The sequence below is a fragment of the Sesamum indicum genome, linkage group LG5 (genome assembly GCF_026168435.1).
Source record: "Sesamum indicum cultivar Baizhima isolate 11 linkage group LG5, ASM2616843v1, whole genome shotgun sequence".
Classification (NCBI taxonomy): Eukaryota; Viridiplantae; Streptophyta; class Magnoliopsida; order Lamiales; family Pedaliaceae; genus Sesamum; species Sesamum indicum.
Window position 1 is genome coordinate 11,605,938 of NC_142661.1, and position 25,201 is coordinate 11,631,138.

At 35.7% G+C, this 25,201-nt stretch overlaps 2 protein-coding genes and 7 pseudogenes across 2 annotated transcripts; 2 read left to right on the forward strand and 7 right to left on the reverse strand.

The window, feature by feature from the left end:
- Positions 1 to 127: 127 nt before the first annotated feature.
- LOC105162346 (adenylate isopentenyltransferase 5, chloroplastic pseudogene) lies at positions 128 to 1,024 on the reverse strand (annotated as a pseudogene).
- A 1,447-nt stretch (positions 1,025 to 2,471) lies between these two features.
- LOC105162353 (adenylate isopentenyltransferase 5, chloroplastic pseudogene) lies at positions 2,472 to 2,816 on the reverse strand (annotated as a pseudogene).
- A 2,517-nt stretch (positions 2,817 to 5,333) lies between these two features.
- LOC105162352 (adenylate isopentenyltransferase 5, chloroplastic pseudogene) lies at positions 5,334 to 6,141 on the reverse strand (annotated as a pseudogene).
- Positions 6,142 to 7,638: 1,497 nt separating this feature from the next.
- On the reverse strand, positions 7,639 to 8,130 carry LOC105162351 (adenylate isopentenyltransferase 5, chloroplastic pseudogene; annotated as a pseudogene).
- A 452-nt stretch (positions 8,131 to 8,582) lies between these two features.
- Positions 8,583 to 8,927, forward strand: LOC110012028 (adenylate isopentenyltransferase 5, chloroplastic-like). Its single transcript, XM_020694112.2, has one exon. The coding sequence runs from the start codon at positions 8,583 to 8,585 to the stop codon at positions 8,925 to 8,927; it is 345 nt and encodes a 114-aa protein (XP_020549771.2).
- A 7,920-nt stretch (positions 8,928 to 16,847) lies between these two features.
- On the reverse strand, positions 16,848 to 17,685 carry LOC105162350 (adenylate isopentenyltransferase 5, chloroplastic pseudogene; annotated as a pseudogene).
- Positions 17,686 to 19,241: 1,556 nt separating this feature from the next.
- LOC105162348 (adenylate isopentenyltransferase 3, chloroplastic pseudogene) lies at positions 19,242 to 19,857 on the reverse strand (annotated as a pseudogene).
- An 84-nt stretch (positions 19,858 to 19,941) lies between these two features.
- On the forward strand, positions 19,942 to 20,286 carry LOC105162347 (adenylate isopentenyltransferase 5, chloroplastic-like). Its single transcript, XM_011080353.1, has one exon. The coding sequence runs from the start codon at positions 19,942 to 19,944 to the stop codon at positions 20,284 to 20,286; it is 345 nt and encodes a 114-aa protein (XP_011078655.1).
- Positions 20,287 to 22,067: 1,781 nt separating this feature from the next.
- Positions 22,068 to 22,964, reverse strand: LOC105162354 (adenylate isopentenyltransferase 5, chloroplastic pseudogene; annotated as a pseudogene).
- Positions 22,965 to 25,201: the final 2,237 nt, after the last annotated feature.

The window sequence follows — 25,201 nt, forward strand, 5'->3', positions numbered from 1 at the left end:
CACTAATTGTACCGCCACGAAATTTAACTTAGTATTTCAGTTGGACTACAAAATTTTGCTGATCAAACAATTGTTCATATGCATGAAGGTACATAATTGATCATACTAATTTTTCATATGCAGTCGGTTACGGATCTATTTTTGCTTTGTAAATGAAACGAGCCATAATGTTTGTACTAGGCTCCACCACCAATTTCTCCCATGCTTCATTGGCATCTGAACCACGTTGAAGGAATACCTCTGTGGCGTTCAACCGATGCATTTTTCACCCAAATTCCTCCCTCATTCTCAAAATCTTTTCAACTTGACGGCAAGCTAATTTGCAAGTGTTTACTTTAATTTCATCAATAGCTGCCTTAAGAAGCTTAGCCCTAGTTTCACCATCGACAAGACCCTCACTCCTAAAGAACTCATCCATCTCGGGGACCCCAATGGTACGCCTAATCCCATAATCATTATCACAAATTTTTGGATCAAAAAATGCCTTACCCTCCTCCACCAACTCGCTATCCACCATCTGATCAACCCTGTTCGACACGTACAAATGCAAGACCGGGATCGCCACATCCATCCAGAGAAAGCAACACTCGCACTCGGAGGGAAACTCAGTGCCGTCATTGACAAGTGCCTGTATGAAGGAATTAGACCCTCCAGCAATAATTGACAACCGATTCTTTTGTACGATGGCATCAGCAGCCAGCAATGCATGATGCATAAAATCATGTACAGTGAAATCCTTCTCAGGATCAATGATTCTGACCAAATGGTGTGGCACACCGTGGCATTCCTCATTGCTCACCTTATTTGTTACTATGTCTAGGCACTTGTAGACTTGAATTTTGTCCGAGTTGATGACCTCTGCCCCGAAACGGGTGGCCACGTCTATCGCCAGGCACGATTTGCCTGTGCCAGTGGCACCCAATACCACCACCACCTTATCCTTCCCTCGGTGCTTGTTTGTCACGCCCCCAATTGTAAAGTTCGTCATGCTGGATTGTGCTGGCTTCCAGGAGGAGATCGACATTCTAGTTTGTATTTATTTTTACTTTTTTTAACACCTGTCAATTTCATCACACAAATTAAAAAGAAAAAGAAAAAGGCCACATGTTAGAATTCTCTAAAACAAAACAAATAAAACATGTGCCAAATACAATCTAATATTTTAGAATATATATCAAGCATAGAGAGACAAGCCCTTTTCAATTCTTGGATTAATTTCTCTTCTTCAAAAGGATTTGTTTGAAGAAAAACTTCAAACATTTGTGGGTTGTAGAGAGAATAACGAACAAGTTTCATTGATGTGAAAGAAATTACCTGGACAATTGTTTGAAACATGAAAAAACATAGGATGTGTAGGGGGGTATTTATACATACATACTTACACACAATGTGGAACAAATCAATCCATGCATAGTAATAACTTCACCCCTAACCCTATCCACTTACTAGATAACAATTCAAATAAATCATGAGCAAGGCTCTATCCAAATTACTGTACCTTTTAATGTATTTCCAAAATAGGAAAAGAATCATTAATTATTGCGAAGCTGTCGTCAAAAGATAATACAAATACTAATCATAATTAAGATGTCAAAATCTACACCGTGCAGGTACCATAAGAGATGCAATACGTCTATCGATAATTACTTTTTGTAAAAGAATTATTCTTGCGATGTATAATGAGTAATTTTACCATTAAAAATAAGAAAAAAATTAAGAGAAATTAAAAGATAATGATGAAGTACTTAGTGATTATCCATATCTTACGTAGGATTTGCTTTTTAGTAAAATGGAGTGAGTTTAAGTATTCTCATTAATTCGTCTACCTACTATATCTGAAAAACCGTATATTATAATGACAAAATCTATAATAATTGAACGTTCATAAATTTGGTCTACAAATTTTATATCTCATTTAGATTTACTGAAATTTAATTGGAGCAAATTCTGAATGTTAATTATACTATTCCTGTAATTGTTACTATATGCACATGATTCATGTATTTGGACATTTTGTGGTCCATGATTAATATGAAAGTAATTAAGTTCCACTATCCATCCGTTGATGATACTGATTGCATCCATTTATTTTATTTTATTTTGTTTTAGTTTTGTAATAACGCTATTGAATGCAGCAGTAAATCAGGTTCCTGAATTATTTTACATGAATCCTTCATTATATGTTTTAGGAATTAATCACACATCTTATTCCTCATTAATATTCAGGAATATAGCAATGATTAATATGCTTTTATAGATATCATAAATGTTAACATGCGATCACATTTCGTGTTAGTCGTCTTATATTAATATATTCGCATTATACATTTATTCATCAATCTCAAATGCAATCGCGAACAATTTGATTTAATTTATCCCTTTGCACATCAACAAGAAATATATAAAATTCTATTTGCGATTAGTTAAAATTTGCCGATACATTTAGTACGATCAACAAAAGATGTAATCCACTAGCTGTTTGTAGTAGCTATTGCAATGGCACTGGAAGGAGTACCGACAGTCGGTTTTGGATCTATATTTTCTTTGCAAATGAAACGAGCCACAATGTTCGTACTAGGCACCAGCACCAATTTCTCCCATGCTTCATTGGCATCGCCACCACGTCGGAGGAATACCTCTGTGGCGATCAACCGATGGATTTGCCACCGGAATTCCTCCCTCATCCTCAAAATCTTTTCAACTTGACGGCAAGCTAATTTGCAACTGTTCATCTTAATTTCATCAATAGCTGCCTTAAGAAGCTTACCCCTAGTTTCACCACCGACAGGACCCTCACTCCTAAAGAACTCATCCATCTCGGGGACCCCAATGGCACACCTAATCCCATAATCATACTCACGGTTTTTGGGTCAAAAAATGCCTTAACCTCCTCCACCAACCCGCTATCCACCATCTGATCAACCCTATTCGACACGTATGAATGCAAGACCAGGATCGCCATGTCCATCCAGAGAAAGCAACACTTGTACTTGGAAGGAAACTCAGTGTTGTCATTGACAAGTGTCTGTATGAAGGAATTGGACCCTCCAACAATGATTGTCAACCGATTCTTTCGTACGATGGCATCAGTATCCAGCAATGCATGATGCACAAAATCATGTACAAAGAAATCCACCTTGGGACCAATGATTCCGAGCAAGTGGTGTGGCACACTGCGGTATTCCTCATTGCTGACCTTATTCGTTACTATGTCTAGGCCCTTGTAGACCTGAATTTTGTTCGAGTTGATGACATCTGCCCCGAAACAACTAGTGTTTCAAACAATTGCCTGGCGATAGACCTGGCCACCCGTTTCGGGGCAGATGTCATCAACTCGGACAAAATTCAGGTCTACAAGGGCCAAAAATTCGTGACTATGATTATGGGATTAGGTGTGCCATTGGGGTCCCCGAGATGGATGAGTTCTTCAGGAGTGAGGGTCTTGTCGATGGTGAAACTAGGGCTAAGATTCTTAAGGCAGCTATTGATGAAATTAAGATGAACACTTGCAAATTAGCTTGCCGTCAAGTTGAAAAGATTTTGAGGATCAGGGAGGAATTCGGGTGGCAAATCCATCGGTTGAACGCCAAAGAGGTATTCCTTCGATGTGGTGGAGATGCCAATGAAGCATCGGAGAAATTGGTGTTGGTGCCTAGTACGAACATTGTGGCTCGTTTCATTTGCAAAGAAAATATAGATCCGCAACCGACTATCGGTACTCCATCCAGTGCCATTGTAGTAGCTACTACAAACAACTAGTGAATCGGAACAATTGTCGGCCTTTTAATAAGTCAGTGTGCTACAAATTATAACAAGTAGGGATTACATCTTTTGTTGATCGTACTAAATGTATCGGCAAGTTTTAACTAGTTGCAAAAAGGATTATGTATATTTCTTGTTGATCATTCTGATTGCACAGACATGAGTTTTAATTGGTCTAAATAGGATTACATATATATTTCGTTGATCAAAGCATTAAATAATCATGCTTTCATACTAATTGTACCGCCATGAATTTAACTCCGTATATCAGTACGACTACATAATTTTTTTGATCATACTAATTGTTCATATGCATGAAGATACATATATATTTTGTTAGTAAAAGCATGAGATAATGTTTGTACCCTAATTGTACGGACATTGATTTTAGACTGGATCAACATAATAACTTCTTCAGTAGACCACAGTAATTCCAAGTACACGATTTTTTCCTTAATGATCATGATAAATACATGGGACATGAATTTTTACTTGATATAGATAGGATCACACAAGACAATATTATACTGTATTGATACAAGAATAATTAATATATTCACATTTATGATTAAGATAATGTGGAACTATTCTTGATCTTATTAATTGTACGGACACGAGCTTTAAATTGATATTCGTATTACACATTTATTCAACAACCTCAAATGCAATCGAGAATAAATTGATTTAATTTTCAACTTTATTCAAGAACTCCGGATATATGTTTGTTCATATATAAACACCTACACACCCATAGTATTTTTACTTATATTTTATTGATAACACTAATTATTTTAGTAATTTTAATTCTATTAATTTTATAATTTTGATAATTTTAGTCTTGTAAAAACTAATTTTCCTAATTTGTATAGGACAAAAAATGACAACCCCTCATAAATTACAGGACAGAAACTGTATTTTTATACCTATATAAATAAGTAGGATTTAATATTTTAATGTTCACCTAACTGCTCGAACACTAGCTTAATTGTAATAAGTAGAGATAATAAATTTTGTTCATACATATGTAGAAGCATCATATGGAAATAAGTATTAATTTAGTTTGAGTAAGAATTACATCCTTCGTTGATCATACTCATATGGACGTGAATATTAATTTAGTTTGAGTAGGGATTGCATCATTCGTTGATCGTACTAAATGAATCGGCAAGTTTTAACAAGATGCAAATAGGATTATATGTATTTCTTGTAGATAATGCTAATCTTGTCATATAGGATTATATGTATTTCTTGTAGATAATGCTATTCAAACATACATGATTTTCGTTGATCGTACTAAATTAATCGGCAATATTTAACAAGATGCAAATAGGATTATATGTATTTCTTGAAGATAATGCTATTCAAACGGACATGATTTTAAATTGGTATAAATTGGATTACATATATATTTCGCTGATCAAAATATTGAATATTAATGCTTTCACACTAATTGTACCGCCATGTATTTTAACTTAGTATATCAGTTGGACTACAAAATTTTGCTGATCATACAATTGTTCATATGCATGAAGGTACATAATTAATCATACTAATTTTTCATATGCAGTCGGTTACGGATCTATTTTTTCTTTGTAAATGAAACGTGCCACAATGTTTGTACTAGGCTCCAGCACCAATTTATCCAATGCTTCATTGGCATCTGCACCACGTCGAAGGAATACCTCTGTGGCGTTCAACCGATGGATTTTCCACCCGAATTCCTCCCTCATCCTCAAAATCTTTTCAACTTGACGGCAAGCTAATTTTCAAGTGTTTACCTTAATTTCATCAATAGCTGCCTTAAGAAGCTTAGCCCTAGTTTCACCATCGACAAGACCCTCACTCCTAAAGAACTCATCCATCTCGGGGACCCCAATGGCACGCCTAATCCCAAAATCATAGTCACAAATTTTTGGATCAAAAAATGCCTTACCCTCCTCCAGCAACCCGCTATCCACCATCTGATCAACCCTGTTCGACACGTACGAATGCAAGACCGGGATCGCCTCATCCATCCAGAGAAAGCAACACTCGTACTTGGTGGGAAACTCAGTGTCGTCATTGACAAGTGCATGTATGAAGGAATTAGTCCCTCCAGCAATAATTGGCAACCGATTCTTTTGTACGATGGCATCAGCAGCCAGCAATGCATGATGCATAAAATCATGTACAGTGAAATCCTCATCGGGATCAATGATTCCGAGCAAATGGTGCGGCACACCGTGGCATTCCTCATTGCTCACCTTATCTGTTACTATGTCTAAACACATGTAGACTTGAATTTTGTCTATGCTAGTGGCGCGATTTGCCTGTGCTAGTGGCACCCAATACCACCACCACCTTATCCTTCCCTCGGTGCTTATTTATCACGCCCCCCATTGTAAAGTTCGTCATGCTGGATTGTGCTGGCTTCCAGGAGGAGATCGACATTCTAATTTGTATTTATTTTTACTTTTTTTAACACTTGTCAATTTCATCACACAAATTAAAAAGAAAAAGAAAAAGGCCACATGTTAGAATTATCTCAAACAAAACAAATAAAACATGTGCCAAATACAATCTACTATTTTAGAATATATATCTATCATAGAGAGACAAGCCCTTTTCAATTCTTGGATTAATTTCTCTTCTTCAAAACGATTTGTTTGAAGAAAAACTTCAAACATTTGTAGGTTCTAGAGAGAATAATGAACAAGTTTCATTGATGTGAAAGAAATTACCTAGACAATTGTTTGAAACATGAGAAGACATAGGATGTGCAGGGGGGTATTTATACATACATACTTACACACAATGTGGAACAAATCAATCTATACATAGTAATAACTTCACCCCTAACCCTATCCACTTACTATATAACAATTCAAATAAATCATGAGCAAGGCTCTATTCAAATTACTGTACCTTTTAATGTATTTCCAAAATAGAAAAAGAATCATTACTTATTGCGAAGCTGTCGTCAAAAGATAATACAAATACTAATCGTAATTAAGATGTCAAAATCTACACCGTGCAGGTACCATAAGAGATGCAATACGTCTATCCATAATTACTTTTTGTAAAAGAATTATTCTTGGGATGTATAATGAGTAATTTTACCATATAAAATGAGAAAAAAATTATGATAAATTAAAAGATGATGATGAAGTACTTAGTGATTATCCATATCTTACGTAGGATTTGCTTTTGAGTAAAATCGAGAGAGTTTAAGTATTCTCATTAATTCGTCTACCTACTATATCTGAAAAAACATATATTATAATGATAAAATCTATAATAATTGAACGTTCATAAATCTGGTCTACAGATTTTATATCTCATTTAGATTTACTGAAATTTAATTTGAGCAAATTCTGAATGTTAATTATACTATTCCTGTAATTGATACTATATGCAAATGATTTATGTATTTGGACATTTTGTGGTCCATGATTAATATGAAAGTAATTAAGTTGCACTATCCATCCGTTGATGATACTGATTGCATCCATTTATTTTATTTTATTTTGTTTTAGTTTTGTAATAACGCTATTGAATGCAGCACTAAATCAGGTTACTGAATTATTTTACATGAATCCTTCATTATATGTTATAGGAATTAATCACACAACTTATTCCTCGTTAATATTAAAGAATATAGCAATGATCAATATGCTTTTACGATATGATAAACGTTAACATGCGATCAGAATTCGTGTTAGTCGTCTTATATTAATATATTCGCATTATACATTAATTCATTAATCCCAAATGCAATTGCGAACAATTTGATTTAATTTATCCCTTTGTACATCAACAAGAAATATATATAATCCTATTTGCGATTAGTTAAAATTTGCCGATACATTTTGTACGATCAACAAAAGATGTAATCCACTAGTTGTTTGTAGTAGCTATTGCAATGGCACTGGATGGAGAACCGACAGTCGATTTCGGATCTATGTTTTCTTTGCAAATGAAACGAGCCACAATGTTCGTACTAGGCACCAGCACCAATTTCTCCCATGCTTCATTGGCATCTCCACCACGTTGAAGGAATACCTCTGTGGCGATCAACCGATGGATTTGCCACCCGAATTCCTCCCTCATCCTCAAAATCTTTTTAACTTGACGGCAAGCTAATTTGCATCTGTTCATTTTAATTTCATCAATAGCTGCCTTAAGAAGCTTAGCCCTAGTTTCACCACCGACAAGACCCTCATTCCTGAAGAACTCATCCATCTCGGCGACCCCAATGGCACACCTAATCCCATAATCACAGTCACGTATTTTTGGGTCAAAAAATGCCTTACCCTCCTCCACCATCCCGCTATCCACCATCTGATCAACACTATTCGACATGTATGAATGCAAGACCGGGATCGCCATGTCCATCTAGAGAAAGCAACACTCGTACTTGGAGGGAAACTCAGTGTTGTCATTGACAAGTGCCTGTATGAAGGAATCGGACCCTCCAACAATGATTGTCAACCGATTCTTTCGTATGATGGCATCAGTAGCCAGCAATGCATGATGCACAAAATCATGTACAAAGAAATCCACCTCGGGAGCAATGATTCCGACCAAGTGGTGTGGCACACCGCGACATTCCTCATTGCTGACCTTATTCGTTACTATGTCTAGGCCCTTGTAGACCTGAATTTTGTTCGAGTTGATGACATCTGCCCCGAAACAACTAGTGTTTCAAACAATTGCCTGGCGATAGACCTAGCCACCCGTTCCGGGGCAGATGTCATCAACTCGGACAAAATTCAGGTCTACAAGGGCCAAAAATTCGTGACTATGATTATGGGATTAGGTGTGCCATTGGGGTCCCCGAGATGGATGAGTTTTTCAGGAGTGAGGGTTTTGTCGATGGTGAAACTAGGACTAAGATTCTTAAGACAGCTATTGATGAAATTAAGATAAACACTTGCAAATTAGCTTGCCGTCAAGTTGAAAAGATTTTGAGGATCAGGGAGGAATTCGGGTGGCAAATCTATCGGTTGATCGCCAAAGAGGTATTCCTTCGATGTGGTGGAGATGCCAATGAAGCATCGGAGAAATTGGTGTTGGTGCTTAGTACGAACATTGTGGCTCGTTTCATTTGCAAAGAAAATATAGATCCAAAACCGACTATCGGTACTCCATCCAGTGCCATTGTAGTAGCTACTACAAACAACTAGCGAATCGGAACAATTGTCGGCCTTTTAATAAGTCAGTGTGCTACAAATTATAACAAGTAGGGATTACATGTTTTCTTGATCGTACTAAATGTATTGGCAAGTTTTAACTAGTTGCAAAAAGGATTATGTATATTTCTTGTTGATCATTTTAATCGCACGGACATGAATTTTAATTGGTATAATAGGATTACATTTATATTTCATTGATCAAAGCATTAAATAATCATGCTTTCATACTAATTGAACCACCTTGAATTTAACTCAGTATATCAGTAGGACTACAGAATTTTTTTGATCATACTAATTGTTCATATAAATGAAGATACATATATATTTTGTTAGTGAAAGCATGAGATAATGTTTGTACCCTAATTGTACGGACATTGGTTTTAGACTGGATCAACATAATAACTTCTTTAGTAGACCATAGTAATTCCAGGTACACGATTTTTTCCTTAACGATCATGATAAATACACGGGACATGAATTTTTACTTGATATAGATAGGATCGCACAAGACAATATTATACTATATTGATACAAGAATCATTAATATATTCACATTTAAAATTAAGATACTTTGGAACTATTCTTGATCTTATTAATTGTACTGACACGAGCTTTAAATTGATATGAGTTTATATTTCAAAATAATTCTATAAATAAAGTTTAATTTGGTAACTTGGACAAAATATTTCGTTGATGGAAGCTCCATAAATGGACGTATATGAGTTTTATTAACTTAGATAAATGTTACAAGAATTAATCACACATCTTATTCCTCGTTCATATTCAAGAATATAGCGATGATTAATACGCTTCTATAGATATCATAAATGTTAACATGCGATCACAAATCGTGTTAGTCGTCTTATACTAATATATTCGTATTACACATTTATTCATCAACCTCAAATGCAATCGAGAATAAATTGATTTAATTTTCAACTTTATTCAAGAACTCCGGATATATGTTTGTTCATATATATCCACCTGCACACCCATAGTATTTTGACTTATATTTTATTGATAACACGAATTAGTTTAGTAATTTTAATTCTATTAATTTTATAATTTTGATAATTTTAGTCTTGTAAAAACTAATTTTTATAATTTGTATAGGACAAAAAATGACAACCCCTCATAAATTACAGGATAGAAACTGTATTTTTATACCTATATAAATAAGTAGGATTTAATATTTTAATGTTCACACTAACTTCTCGAACATTAGCTTAATTGGAATAAGTAGAGAAAATAAATTTTGTTCGTACATATGTAGAAGCATCATATGTGTTAAGAATATATGGCCCAAAAACCGAAGCCCAAAACCTAAAGGCCCACTAACCACTTGGAGGCCCTACCCGGCTACCCGACCCAAACGGCTACCCGACCCGGTCAACTCCCTTATATACTATTTCCTAACCCTAATATGATATTTTCCCTCTCTCACTTCACACTACTCTCCGCCGACTCTTCTCTTCTCTCTTCTCTCGTCTACCTTCCGATGGTGGTTGAAACGGCAACCGTTCGGCCGGTTTCCGATGCCAATCTAATGGCTTCAAGGAAACCGCCCAACGGCCATAACCTTTCAGCCGTTACTTGAGGGTGTTATATAAAGGGGGCCTTCATTCCTCCTTCGGGGACGTTGCAACAGAAATCTGTTTTCTTCTTCTCACCCTTCCGATAAATCTCTGTGATATTGCTGTGAGTGTTTGGTTGACTGGTGTCTCTTCGGATCTGTGTGATCTGAGTCCTTTCTCGGGTAGTTTTCGGAGAGGTGCAACCGTGGTTGTGAGGGCCTTCTGGTTGGGAACGGTACTTTGGTGACCGAGTCCCTTTATACTTGGATCTGGCTAAATACCTGAGCCATTTTCAAACTGATATCTTTTCCTTGACTGTTTTGTTGTATTATTTCATTTCTGCAACATTCTTCGGGTTGTAATTTTTAAGGAATTTATACTCCAGTCTGGTTGTAATAGTTGGTAGGATTTGTTGTGAAAGAAGAGTACCACTGGAGGGTTATACCCTACAGTGGTATCAAAGCCTACAATCTGATCCGTGCAGATCCGTGGTGGTGGTAACTTCTGATAAACCCCTCCTCTGGTTCTCTATTCCGTTTATTTTTCCGTTCATATTACTGCTTTTATTATTACTGTCCATATTCCTGTTTACCGTGGTATAGCCCCCTAATATCCCTCTTGGTCGGACCCTTGAGGTCGTCGGGTATCTAGACGGGACTTAGACTGGTGAGCCTCGGTTCTATTTCTCTGTTTACTGCTATATTAACTGATGTTACTCTTTTTTGTTTTTTCTCACTTTATTTCTTGAGGATCGGTGATAACTGTCCTGCGGCCTATTTCTTTGTTTTCTGCTTAACCGAGTATACTATCTGTGCGTGTATATTCTTTGTTACTGCTATACCTCTGTGATTTCTAGGTTTGGTGTATATCCTTTCTGAGATTTACATTGGTTTCTATAACCTTTTATTTTTCCAGAATATTTGGTAGAAATTATTCTGTATCTGCGGTTTTCGAGACTTTCCTGTTTTAACCTCAAAACTCGGACAAAATCTTTTAAAAACGTTTTCAAAATGGCTGGGTACAGTCTCCAACCCTTTGATGGAAAATCTGATTTTTCTATATGGCAACAAAAGATGAAAGGTATTCTTATTCAACAAAAAGTTATTAAAGCCATTGATGGCAAATATGTGGAAAACATTTCTGAAGAAAAGAAACAAGAAAATGATGAGTTTGCATATTCCTCTATTCTTTTAAATTTGTCCGATACTGTTTTACGGAAAGTTGGAAAGTTAGAATCTTCTAAAGCTTTATGGGATAAACTTGAAGAACTGTACACTGAAATTTCTCTTCCTAATAAACTGTTTTTATTAGAAAAATTCTTTAGATATAAACTTGATCTGTCCAAGAATATCGATGAAAATCTTGACGACTTTACTAAGCTAATTCAGGATATTAAACACACTGGTGACAAATACATTGATGAATATTCTCCCATTGTACTGTTAAATGCTATTCCTGAATCATATTCTGATGTTAAGGCTGCCATAAAATACGGTAGGGACAGTGTTAATATAGAAATTGTAGTAAATGGACTAAAGAGTAAAGAACTAGACCTTAAGACTGATAAACCGAGCCAGAATCAATATGAGATTAATTTTGTTAGGGGTAGGTCTAAGTTTAGGAATCCTAATTCTCGATATAATAATAGAAGCAGAAGTAGAAATAAAAATTATAGGAGTAAGTCAAAACCAAGAGAAACAAACCTTAGGGATAACAAAGTCAAAGATAGACGCTGTTATAATTGTGGTACTAAAGGTCACTATATTAAAGATTGCAGAAAACCTAGACGTGAGAATAGAAACTATGATGATAAAGAACAAATCAATAATGTGTCTATTGAGTCTAATGGTGAAGTGTTTGTTGTTTATGAAGTAAATTCTGTGAATACATTTGATATGCATGAGTGGCTTATAGATTCTGGTTGCACATTTCACATGAGTCCTTTCAAAGAAATTTTTACAAATTTGAAATATGAGCACATTGGTTTTGTTTCAATGGCAAATGAGAAAAAAATGTGAGATTAAGGGTCTTGGTGACATCTCACTTTGTTTTGAAGGTTATAAAATGATTTTGAAAAATGTCAGATACGTTCCTGACCTAAGTCATAATCTAATATCATGTGCTGCATTAGAAGAAAATGATTTAGAAGGTAGATGGGGCAAAGGCCTCATGAAAATTATGAAAGGATCATTAGTTGTTTTCAAAGCTGAAAGAAAACGAAATCTTTACATATGTACTGCATCATATGATAACTTTGCTGCATCAATCTCTAATTGTGATTTCACTACTTTGTGGCATAAGAGATTAGGCCATATTAGCCAAAAAGGCCTTGATTTTCTAAAAAGAGATGGTATTCTAAATAATAGAATTGACAAAATAGAATTTTGTGATGAATGTGTCATGGGCAAACAACATAGAGTTCATTTCCCTACATCCCCATCCCCTAATCCGTCTATGTCTCCATGTATCTTAGACTATGTGCATGCTGATGTTTGAGGTCCTAGTAATACACCCACCCATGGTGGAAATCGTTATTTCCTTTCTATTATTGATAATTTTTCCCGTAAAGTGTTTGTCTTCTTGATGAGACGTAAATCTGAAGTTTTTGAAAAATTTAGGAAATGTAAAATTTTTGTTGAGAATCAAATGGGAATAAAGTTAAAATCACTTAGGACAGATAATGGGCTTGAATTCTGCAACAAAAGTTTTTCTGATATGTGTGAGGAATGTGGTATAAAAAGACACAAAACAAATCCCTATACCCCCCAACAAAATGGAATTGCTGAACGTATGAATCGTACACTACTTGATAAAGTTAGATGTTTATTGATTAGCTCTGGGTTACCTAAAACTTTTTGGGGGGAAGCTGTCTTAACTGCTGCTCATCTTATAAATTTGTCTCCTTCTGTGCCCCTACTTGGGAAAACTCCTGATTTTATGTGGTATGGAAAAATACCTGATATGTCTTCCTTACGTATTTTTGGTTGTGCTGCCTTTGTTCTCCAAGGTTCTGATAAACCTGATCCAAAATCTATTAAATGTGTTTTTATTGGTTATCTTGAGGGCATTAAAGGCTATAGACTGTGGGTTAGGAATTAACCAGGTTTTAAAGTCCTAATAAGTAGAAATGTTACCTTTAATGAGTATGAAATGCCATGCTTAGAGAAATCACAACCTTTAGAAAAAGATTCAACCTTTAATAAGGTAGAATTAGAGGATAACCAAGAAGGGGAGGAATTGGGAAACAATGAAACACACTTAGACGAGCAATTAGGAAACAATCAAGAGGTAGAAGGAAACAATCAAGAGGTAGAAAACCCAGAAAATCTGAACCCTCTAGACAATTATCAACTCACTAGAGATAGAGATAGAAGGCAACCTAGAATACCGATTAAATTTAGGGATTTTCATACTAGTTTTAACACTGAATCTATAGAACCCTCTAGTGTCGAAGAAGCCTTAAAATCTAAAAAGTGGCTTAGTGCTATGAAAGAGGAAATGAAATCCTTGAAAGATAATAAAATATGAATTCTAGTCCCTAAACCAAAAGATGCTTCTATTGTTGACTGCAAATGGTTATTCAAGATAAAACAAGAAAACCCTATCAAATATAAGGCTAGATTAGTTGCTAAGGGTTTTACACAGAAAGAAGGCATAGATTAAATGAAATCTTCTCACCGGTAGTTAAGTATACTACAGTCCGCATAATACTTGCTCTCACTGCTCATTATGACTGGGAATTAAAACAAATGGACGTTAAAACTGATTTTCTGCATGGTGACTTAGAAGAAAGCATTTACACGAATCAACCACTTGGTTTTATTAATTTGTCTAAACCTGACTATGTGTGTCTATTGAAAAAATCACTCTATGGATTGAAACAATCTCCTCATCAATGGAACAAAAAATTCGATGAGTTTATGTTATCTTTAAACTTCATTAGAAGTCAATATGACCATTGTCTTTACTTTAAGCATGTGCATGATTCCCCAATTTTCTTAGTTCTATATGTGGATGATATGCTAATTGCTAGCCCTAGCTCACTTCTTATATCTACTTTACAAAAGGATTTGTGTAAAGCCTTTGAAATGAAATATCTTGGAAATGCCAAACAAATTCTTGGCATGAGTATTGCTAGGGATAGAAAACAGTTTTCCATTTTTCTAAATCAAAAATCATACCTTTTAAATGTCCTTAGAAAGTTTTCAATGGAAAATGCTAAACCCACCGCTGTACCCCTGGCAGCTCATTTTCAACTCAGCAAAGAGCAATCTCCCAAAACTATTTCTGAAAGGCAAAGAATGGACAAAATCCCTTATTCTAATTTGATTGGTTCTATTATGTTTCTAATGGTTTGTACGAGACCTGACGTTGCCTATTCAATTAGTTGTCTTAGTCGTTTTATGTCCAACCCAGGTCCCCCTCATTGGGAAGCACTGAAATACTTACTTAGGTATTTACGTGGGTCTGATAACATTGGTATTTCCTTCTCTAGATATTCTAATGATACTCGTCTTATTGGTTATGTAGATTCAAATTATGCGAATGATAGAGATAGTCGAAAATCTTCATCTTCATACATGTTTACTTTGTGTGGTTCATGCATTAGTTGGAAGTCATAATTACAACATATTGTTGCATTATCAACCACTGAAGCTGAATATATAGCAATTACAGAAGCTTTCAAAGAAGCCTTATGGCTTGACGGGCTCATAAAAGAAATTGGGTTTTCAAAAGAAAAACTTATAATCTTTTCTGATAGTCAATCCTCTATTCAACTGTGCAAGAACCCCGTATTTCCTGATAGGACAAAACATATAGATGTTAGGTATCATTTTATTAGAGATATCGTAGGAAGAGATGTCATAAAACTAGAAAAAATCAGTTCTGAAGAAAATCCTGCAGATATGGGTACTAAATGTCTACCGTCAGAGAAATTCTGTAAGTGCTTAAAATTACTCCATCTAAATCCTGACTGAAAGTTTCCTTGTCTGTAGTTCTGTCCTGCAGGTACACCCACGGAGTATTTATTTTTGGCAATGATGAAAAAGACCAGATCCAACACCCCTGACCTACCCATTGGGTATTTGGTCCACGGTGGGGTATGTTAAGAATATATGACCCAAAAACCGAAGCCCAAAACCTAAAGGCCCACTAACCACTTGGAGGCCCTACCCGGCTCCCCGACCCAAACGGTTACCCGACCCGGTCAACTCCCTTATATACTATTTTCTAACCCTAATCTGATATTTTCCCTCTCTCACTTCACACTACTCTCTGCCGACTCTTCTCTTCTCTCTTCTCTCGTTTACCTTCCGATGGTGGTTGCAACGGCAACCGTTCGGCCAGTTTCCGAAGCCAATCTAATGGCTTCAAGGAAACCGCCCAACGGCCATAACCTTTCAGCCGTTACTTGAGGGTGTTATATAAAGGGGGCCTTCATTCCTCCTTCGGGGACGTTGCAACAGAAATCTGTTTTCTTCTTCTCACCCTTCCGATAAATCTCTGTGATATTGCTGTGAGTGTTTGGGTGACTGGTGTCTCTTCGGATCTGTGTAATCTGAGTCCTTTCTCGGGTAGTTTTCGGAGAGGTGCAACCGTGGTTGTGAGGGCCTTCTGGTTGGGAACGGTACTTTGGTGACCGAGTCCCTTTATACTTGGATCTGGCTAAATACCTGAGCCATTTTCAAACAGATATCTTTTCCTTGACTGTTTTGTTGTATTATTTCATTTCTGCAATATTCTTCGGGTTGTAATTTTTAAGGAGTTTATACTCCAGTCTAGTTCTAATAGTTGGTAGGATTTGTTGTGAAAGAAGAGTACCACTGGAGGGTTATACCCTACAATATGGAAGTAAGTATTAATTTAGTTTGAGTACGGATTACATCCTTCGTTGATCATACTCATATGGAAGTAAGTATTAATTTAGTTTGAGTAGGGATTACATCATTCGTTGATCGTACTAAATGAATCGGCAAGTTTTAACAAGATGCAAATAGGATTATATGCATTTCTTGTAGATAATGCTATTCAAACATACATGATTTTCGTTGACCGTACTATATGAATCGCCAATATTTAACAAGATGCAAATAGGATTATATGTATTTCTTGTAGATAATGCTATTCAAAGGGACATGATTTTAAATTGGTATAAATTGGATTACATATATATTTCGCTGATCAAAGCATTGAATATTAATGCTTTCACACTAATTGTACCGCCATGAATTTGAACTTGGTATATCAGTTGGACTACAAAATTTTGCTGATCATACAATTGTTCATATACATGAAGGTACATAATTGATCATACTAATTTTTCATATGCAGTCGGTTACGGATCTATTTTTTCTTTGTAAATGAAATGAGCCACAATGTTTGTACTAGGCTCCAGCACCAATTTCTCCCATGCTTCATTGGCATCTGCACCACGTCGAAGGAATACCTCTGTGGCCTTTCAGCCGATGGATTTTCCAACCGAATTCCTCCTTCATCCTCAAAATCTTTTCAACTTGACGGCAAGCTAATTTGCAAGTGTTAACCTTAATTTCATCAATAGCTGCCTTAAGAAGCTTAGCCCTAGTTTCACCATCGAGAAGACCATCAATCCTAAAGAACTCATCCATCTCGGGGACCCCAATGGCATGACTAATCCCATAATCATAGTCACAAATTTTTGGATCAAAAAATGCCTTACCCTCCTCCACCGACCCGCTATCCACCATCTGATCAACCCTGTTTGACACGTACAAATGCAAGACCGGGATCGCCACATCCATCCAGAGAAAGCAACACTCGTACTTGGAGGGAAACTCAGTGTCGTCATTGACAAGTGCCTGTATGAAGGAATTAGACCCTCCAGCAATAATCGGAAATCGATTCTTTTGTACGATGGCATCAGCAGCCAGCAATGCATGATGTATAAAATCATGTACGGTGAAATCCTCCTCGGGATCAATGATTCTGAGCAAATGGTGTGGCACACCGTGGCATTCCTCATTGCTCACCTTATTTGTTACTATTGCCAGGTCTATCGCCAGGTGCGAGTTGCCTGTGCCAGTGACGCCCAATACCACCACCACCTTATGCTTCCCTCGGTGCTTGTTTATCACGCCCCCAATTGTAAAGTTCGTCATGCTGGATTGTGCTGGCTTCCAGGAGGACATCGACATTCTAATTTGTATTTATATCTATCATAGAGAGACAAGCCCTTTTCAATTCTTGGATTAATTTCTCTTCTTCAAAAGGATTTGTTTGAAGAAAAACTTCAAACATTTGTGGGCTCTAGAGAGAATAACGAACAAGTTTCATTGATGTGAAAGAAATTACCTAGACAATTGTTTGAAACATGAAAAAATATAGGATGTGTAGGGGGGTATTTATACATACATACTTACACACAATATGGAACAAATCAAGCCGTGCATAGTAATAACTTCACCCCCAACCCTATCCACTTACTATATAACAATTCAAATAAATCATGAGCAAGGCTCTATCCAAATTACTGTACCTTTTAATGTATTTCCAAATTAGGAAAAGAATCATTAATTATTGCGAAGCTGTCGTCAAAAGATAATACAAATACTAATCATAATTAAGATGTCAAAATCTACACCATGCAGGTACCATAAGAGATGCAATACGTCTATCGATAATTACTTATTGTAAAAGAATTATTCTTGGGATGTATAATGAGTAAATTTACCATATAAAATGAGAAAAAAATTATGAGAAATTAAAAGATAATGATGAAGTACTTAGTGATTATCCATATCTTACGTAGGATTTGCTTTTGAGTAAAATCGAGTGAGTTTAAGTATTCTCATTAATTCGTCTACCTACTATATCTGAAAAAACATATAATATAATGACAAAATCTATAATAATTGAACGTTCATAAATCTGGTCTACGGATTTTATATCTCATTTAGATTTACTGAAATTTAATTGGAGCAAATTCTGAATGTTAATTATACTATTCCTGTAATTGTTACTATATGCAAATGATTCATGTATTTGGACATTTTGTGGTCCATGATTAATATGAAAGTAATTAAGTTGCACTATCCATCCGTTGATGATACTGATTGCATCCATTTATTTTATTTTATTTTGTTTTAGTTTTGTAATAACGCTATTGAATGCAGCAGTAAATCAGGTTCCTGAATTATTTTACATGAATCCTTCATTATATGTTTTAGGAATTAATCACACAACTTATTCCTCATTAATATTCAAGAATATAGCAATGATTAATATGCTTTTATAGATATCATAAACGTTAACATGCGATCACAATTCGTGTTAGTCGTCTTATATTAAAATATTCGCATTATACATTTATTCATCAATCTCAAATGCAATCGGGAACAATTTGATTTAATTTATCCCTTTGCACATCAACAAGAAATATATATAATCCTATTTGCGATTAGTTAAAATTTGCCGATACATTTAGTACGATCAACAAAAGATGTAATCCACTAGTTGTTTGTAGTAGCTATTGCAATGGCACTGGATGGAGAACCGACAGTCGATTTTGGATCTATGTTTTCTTTGCAAATGAAACGAGCTAGAATGTTCGTACTAGGCACCAGCACCAATTTCTCCCATGCTTCATTGGTATCTCCACCACGTCGAAGGAATACCTCTGTGGCGATCAACCGATGGATTTGCCACCCGAAGTCCTCCCACATCCTCAAAATCTTTTCCACTTGACGGCAAGCTAATTTGCAACTGTCATCTTAATTTCATCAATAGCTGCCTTAAGAAGTTTAGCCCTAGTTTCACCGTCGACAAGACCCTCACTCCTGAAGAACTCATCCATCTCGGGGACCCCTATGGCACACCTAATCTCATAATCATAGTCACGTATTTTTGGGTCAAAAAATGCCTTACCCTCCTCAACCAACCCGCTATCCATCATCTGATCAACCCTATTCGACACGTATGAATGCAGGACCAAGATCGCCATGTCCATCCAGAGAAAGCAACACTCGTACTTGGAAGGAAACTCAGTGTTGTCATTAACAAGTGCCTGTATAAAGGAATTGGACCCTCCAACAATGATTGTCAACCAATTCTTTCGTACGATGGCATCAGTAGCCAGCAATGCATGATGCACAAAATCATATACAAAGAAATCCACCTCGGGACCAATGATTCCGACCAAGTGGTGTGGCACACCGCGGCATTCCTCATTGCTGACCTTATTCGTTACTATGTCTAGGCCCTTGTAGACCTGAATTTTTTCGAGTTGATGACATCTGCCCCGAAACAACTAGTGTTTCAAATAATTGCCTGGTGATAGACCTGGCCACTCGTTTCGGGGCAGATGTCATCAACTCGGACAAAACTCCGTTCTACAAGGGCCAAAAATTCGTGACTATGATTATGGGATTAGGTGTGCCATTGGGGTCCCCGAGATGGATGAGTTCTTCAAGAGTGAGGGTCTTGTCGATGGTGAAACTAGGGCTAAGATTCTTAAGGCAGCTATTGATGAAATTAAGATGAACACTTGCAAATTAGCTTGCCGTCAAGTTGAAAAGATTTTGAGGATTAGGGAGGAATTCGGATGGCAAATCCATCGGTTGAACGCCAAAGAGGTATTCCTTCGATGTGGTGGAGATGCCAATGAAGTATCGGAGAAATTGGTGTTGGTGCCTAGTACGAACATTGTAGCTCGTTTCATTTGCAAAGAAAATATAGATCCGAAACCGACTATCGGTACTCCATCCAGTGCCATTGTAGTAGCTACTACAAACAACTAGTGAATCGGAACAATTGTCGGCCTTTTAATAAGTCAGTGTGCCACAAATTATAACAAGTAGGGATTACATCTTTTATTGATCGTACTAAATGTATCGGCAAGTTTTAACTAGTTGCAAAAAGGATTATGTATATTTCTTGTTGATCATTCTAATCGCACGGACATGAGTTTTAATTGGTATAAATAGGATTACATATATATTTCGTTGATCAAAGCATTAAATAATCATGCTTTCATACTAATTGTACCGCCATGAATTTAACTCAGTATATCAGTACGACTACATAATTTTTCTTATCATACTAATTGTTCATGTGCATGAAGATACATATATATTTTGTTAGTAAAAGCATGAGATAATGTTTGTACCCTAATTGTACGGGCATTGGATTTAGACTGTATCCACATAATAACTTCTTTAGTAGACCACAGTAATTCCAAGTACACGATTTTTTCATTAATGATCATGATAAATACACGGGACATGAATTTTTACTTGATATAGATAGGATCGCACAAGACAATATTACACTGTATTGATACAAGAATCATTAATATATTCACATTTATAATTAAGATAATTTGGAACTATTCTTGATCTTATCAATTGTACTGACACGAGCTTTAAATTGATATGAGTTTATATTTCAAAATAATTCTATAAACAAAGTTTAATTTGGTAACTAGGACAAAATATTTCGTTGATGGAAGCACCATAAATGGACGTATATGAGTTTTATTAACTTAGATAAATGTTACAACAATTAATCACACATCTTATTCCTCGTTCACATTCAAGAATATAGCAATCATTAATACGCTTCTATAGATATCATATATGTTAACATGCAATCACAATTCGTGTTAGGCATCTTATACTAATATATTCGTATTACACATTTATTTATCAACCTCAAATGCAATTGAGAATAAATTGATTTAATTTTCAACTTTATTCAAGAACTCCGGATATATGTGTGTTCATATATATCCACCTAGACACCCATAGTAATTTTACTTATATTTTATTGATAACACTAATTATTTTAGTAATTTTAATTCTATTAATTTTATAATTTTGATAATTTTAGTCTTGTAAAAACTAATTTTCATAATTTGTATAGGACAAAAAATGACAACTCCTCATAAATTACAGGACAGAAACTGTATTTTTATACCTATATAAATAAGTAGGATTTAATATTTTAATGTTCACACTAACTGCTCGAACACTAGCTTTATTGGAATAAGTAGAGATAATAAATTTTGTTCGTACATATGTAGAAGCATCATATGGAAGTAAGTATTAATTTAGTTTGAGTACGGATTACATCCTTCGTTGATCATACTCATATGGAAGTAAGTATTAATTTAGTTTGAGCAGGGATTACATCATTCGTTGATCGTACTAAATGAATCGACAAGTTTTAACAAGATGCAAATAGGATTATATGTATTTCTTGTAGATAATGCTATCCAAACATACATATTTTCGTTGATCGTACTAAATGAATCGGCAATATTTAACAAAATGCAAATAGGATTATATGTATTTCTTGTAGATAATGCTATTCAAACGGACATGATTTTAAATTGGTATAAATTGGATTACATATATATTTCGCTGATCAAAGCATTGAATATTAATGCTTTCACACTAATTGTATCGCCATGAATTTTAACTTAGTATATCAGTTGGACTAAAAAATTTTGCTGATCATACAATTGTTCATATCCATGAAGGTAGATAATTGATCATACTAATTTTTCATATGCAGTCGGTTACGGATCTATTTTTTCTTTGAAAATGAAATGAGCAACAATGTTTGTACAAGGCTCTAGCACCAATTTCTCCCATGCTTCATTGGCATCTGCACCACGTCGAAGGAATACCTCTGTGGCGTTCAACCGATGGATTTTCCACCTGAATTCCTCCCTAATCCTCAAAATCTTTTCAACTTGACGGCAAGCTAATTTGCAAGTGTTAACCTTAATTTCATCAATAGCTGCCTTAAGAAGCTTAGCCCTAGTTTCACCATCGACAAGACCCTCACTCCTAAAGAACTCATCCATCTCGGGGACCCCAATGGCACGCCTAATCCCAAAATCATAGTCACAAATTTTTGGATCAAAAAATGCCTTACCCTCCTCCAGCAACCCGCTATCCACCATCTGATCAACCCTGTTCGACACGTACGAATGCAAGACCGGGATCGCCTCATCCATCCAGAGAAAGCAACACTCGTACTTGGTGGGAAACTCAGTGTCGTCATTGACAAGTGCATGTATGAAGGAATTAGTCCCTCCAGCAATAATTGGCAACCGATTCTTTTGTACGATGGCATCAGCAGCCAGGAATGCATGATGCATAAAATCATGTACAGTGAAATCCTCCTCGGGATCAATGATTCCGAGCAAATGGTGTGGCACACCGTGGCATTCCTCATTGCTCACCTTATTTGTTACTATGTCTAGGCACTTGTAGACTTGAATTTTGTCCGAGTTGATGACCTCTGTCCCGAAACGGGTGGCCAGGTCTATCGCCAGGAGCGATTTGCCTGTGCCAGTGGTGCCCAATACCACCACCACCTTATCCTTCCCTCGGTGCTTGTTTATCACGCCCCCAATTGTAAAGTTCGTCATGCTGGATTGTGTTGGCTTCCAGGAGGAGATCGACATTCTAATTTGTATGTATTTTTACTTTTTTTAACACCTGTCAATTTCATCACACAAATTAAAATGAAAAAGAAAAAGGCCACATATTAGAATTCTCTCAAACAAAACAAATAAAACATGTGCCAAATACAAACTACTATTTTAGAATATATATCTATCATAGAGAGACAAGCCCTTTTCAATTCTTGGATTAATTCCTCTTCTTCAAAAGGATTTGTGTGAAGAAAAACTTCAAACATTTGTGGGCTCTAGAGAGAATAACGAACAGGTTTCATTGATGTGAAAGAAATTACCTAGACAATTGTTTGAAACATGAAAAAACATAGGATGTGTAGGGGGGTATTTATACATACATACTTACAGACAATGTGGAACAATTCAAGTCATGCATAGTAATAACTTCACCCCTAACCCTATCCACTTATTATATAACAATTCAAATAAATCATGAGCAAGGCTCTAAACAAATTACTGTACCTTTTAATGTATTTCCAAAATAGGAAAAGAATCATTAATTATTGTGAAGCTGTCGTCAAAAGATAATACAAATACTAATCATAATGAAGATGTCAAAATCTACACCGTGCAGGTACCATAAGAGATGCAATATGTCTATCGATAATTACTTATTGTAAAAGAATTATTCTTGGGATGTATAATGAGTAATTTTACCATATAAAATAAGAAATAAATTATGAAAAATTAAAAGATAAATGAAGTATTTAGTGATTATCCATAGCTTACGTAGGATTTGCTTTTTAGTAAAATCGAGTGAGTTTAAGCATTCTCATTAATTCGTCTACCTACTATATCTGAAAAAAACATATATTATAATGACAAAATCTATAATAATGGAACGTTCATAAATCTGGTCTGCAAATTTTATATCTCATTTAGATTTACTGAAATTTAATTGGAGCTTCTATGCAAGAACAAATTTCAGCTGACGAGATGACTAAAGCTGATGCATTTGAGGAGAACAAGTCTGTGGCAAGAAACTTCAGCACCCATTCATTCCATTTTAATTATACATCTTCTAATACTTGATATTGACTATTTTTCAGGGCATGAAGGAACAAGAGCTTTCAAGTACTGCATTCCATCATACAAACCAACAAACTGCAGCTTCAGTAAGTAATTCTCAAGTAATTTCAAGAATTTTGTTTATCGTTCACTTATTCGGTTTATTTCATTCTCCTTGTAGGTAATTCCCAAACCATTTAAGCCAACATGGTATAAACAAAAAGTTTCATACAAACAACCATGGAAGCCATCATACAAGTCTTCCACATCCCAACAACAAGATGCAGCTCAAAGCTCTAGGCCTCCTCAACAAACTCATCCAAGTCATCTGCAGCCGCCAATCCTAAAATTTAATTTTAGAACTCCACCACAATGGACAAGGATGGCAATAAATATGTTACATTATCACGATTGAACAATATGTTATCACAATTGAAGGACAAGGGAGACAAGGGAAGAAGAAAGATGGGAGGAATTCACCTCTTGTTTAAGTACTTTTTTATTTTGATTGAATCATTTTTTGTTTGTGTAAAATTTCAAGCGGAAGCAATGATAGAGTAAGAAATCATTTGGTGAGATAGCAAAATGAATCAGAGGTGAAAGTAAGAAAACTTAGCTCACAAAATTTCTATAAAAGACTGCCCTGTTCTTTTTGGTTTTGAAGAACAAGAAGGTGCAAATATATATACACGTTTATAGTCTAACTCCCATAACCAACATGCTTCTTCTTTCTTTACTAAAGAAATTCGATAATGACTTATAGAAGTGCGAATGCGCTTCTCAGAGTAACTGAGCTAAAGAAAGCATAAAGAAAAATAAAAGCGCAATCTCCAGTAAAAGGCAAACGCGTGTGAGTACAAGTGCGACTTTCTACAACGGCTAACTTCTTGATCAGAATTTCTACAGCTAGGCTTCTACTGCAGATGTTGTCACCATGGTTTCTTTACACGCCCCCTTCAAGTGGAGCTTTTCATCAAGTTGACAAGTCTCAACTTGGATAACAGATATGTGAATCTGGGGCCTGGCAATATCTTTGTAAATAAATCTGCAGGCTGTTCCTCTGTAGAGATGTGTTTTGTATCAATGAATCCGTCTTTGAACTTATACCTCACCAAGTAGCAATATATTTCAATGTGCTTTGTTCTTTCATGAAAAACTGGGTTTGCCGTAGTATATAAAGCATCTTGATTATCACAAAAGAATCTGATAGGAGTAGG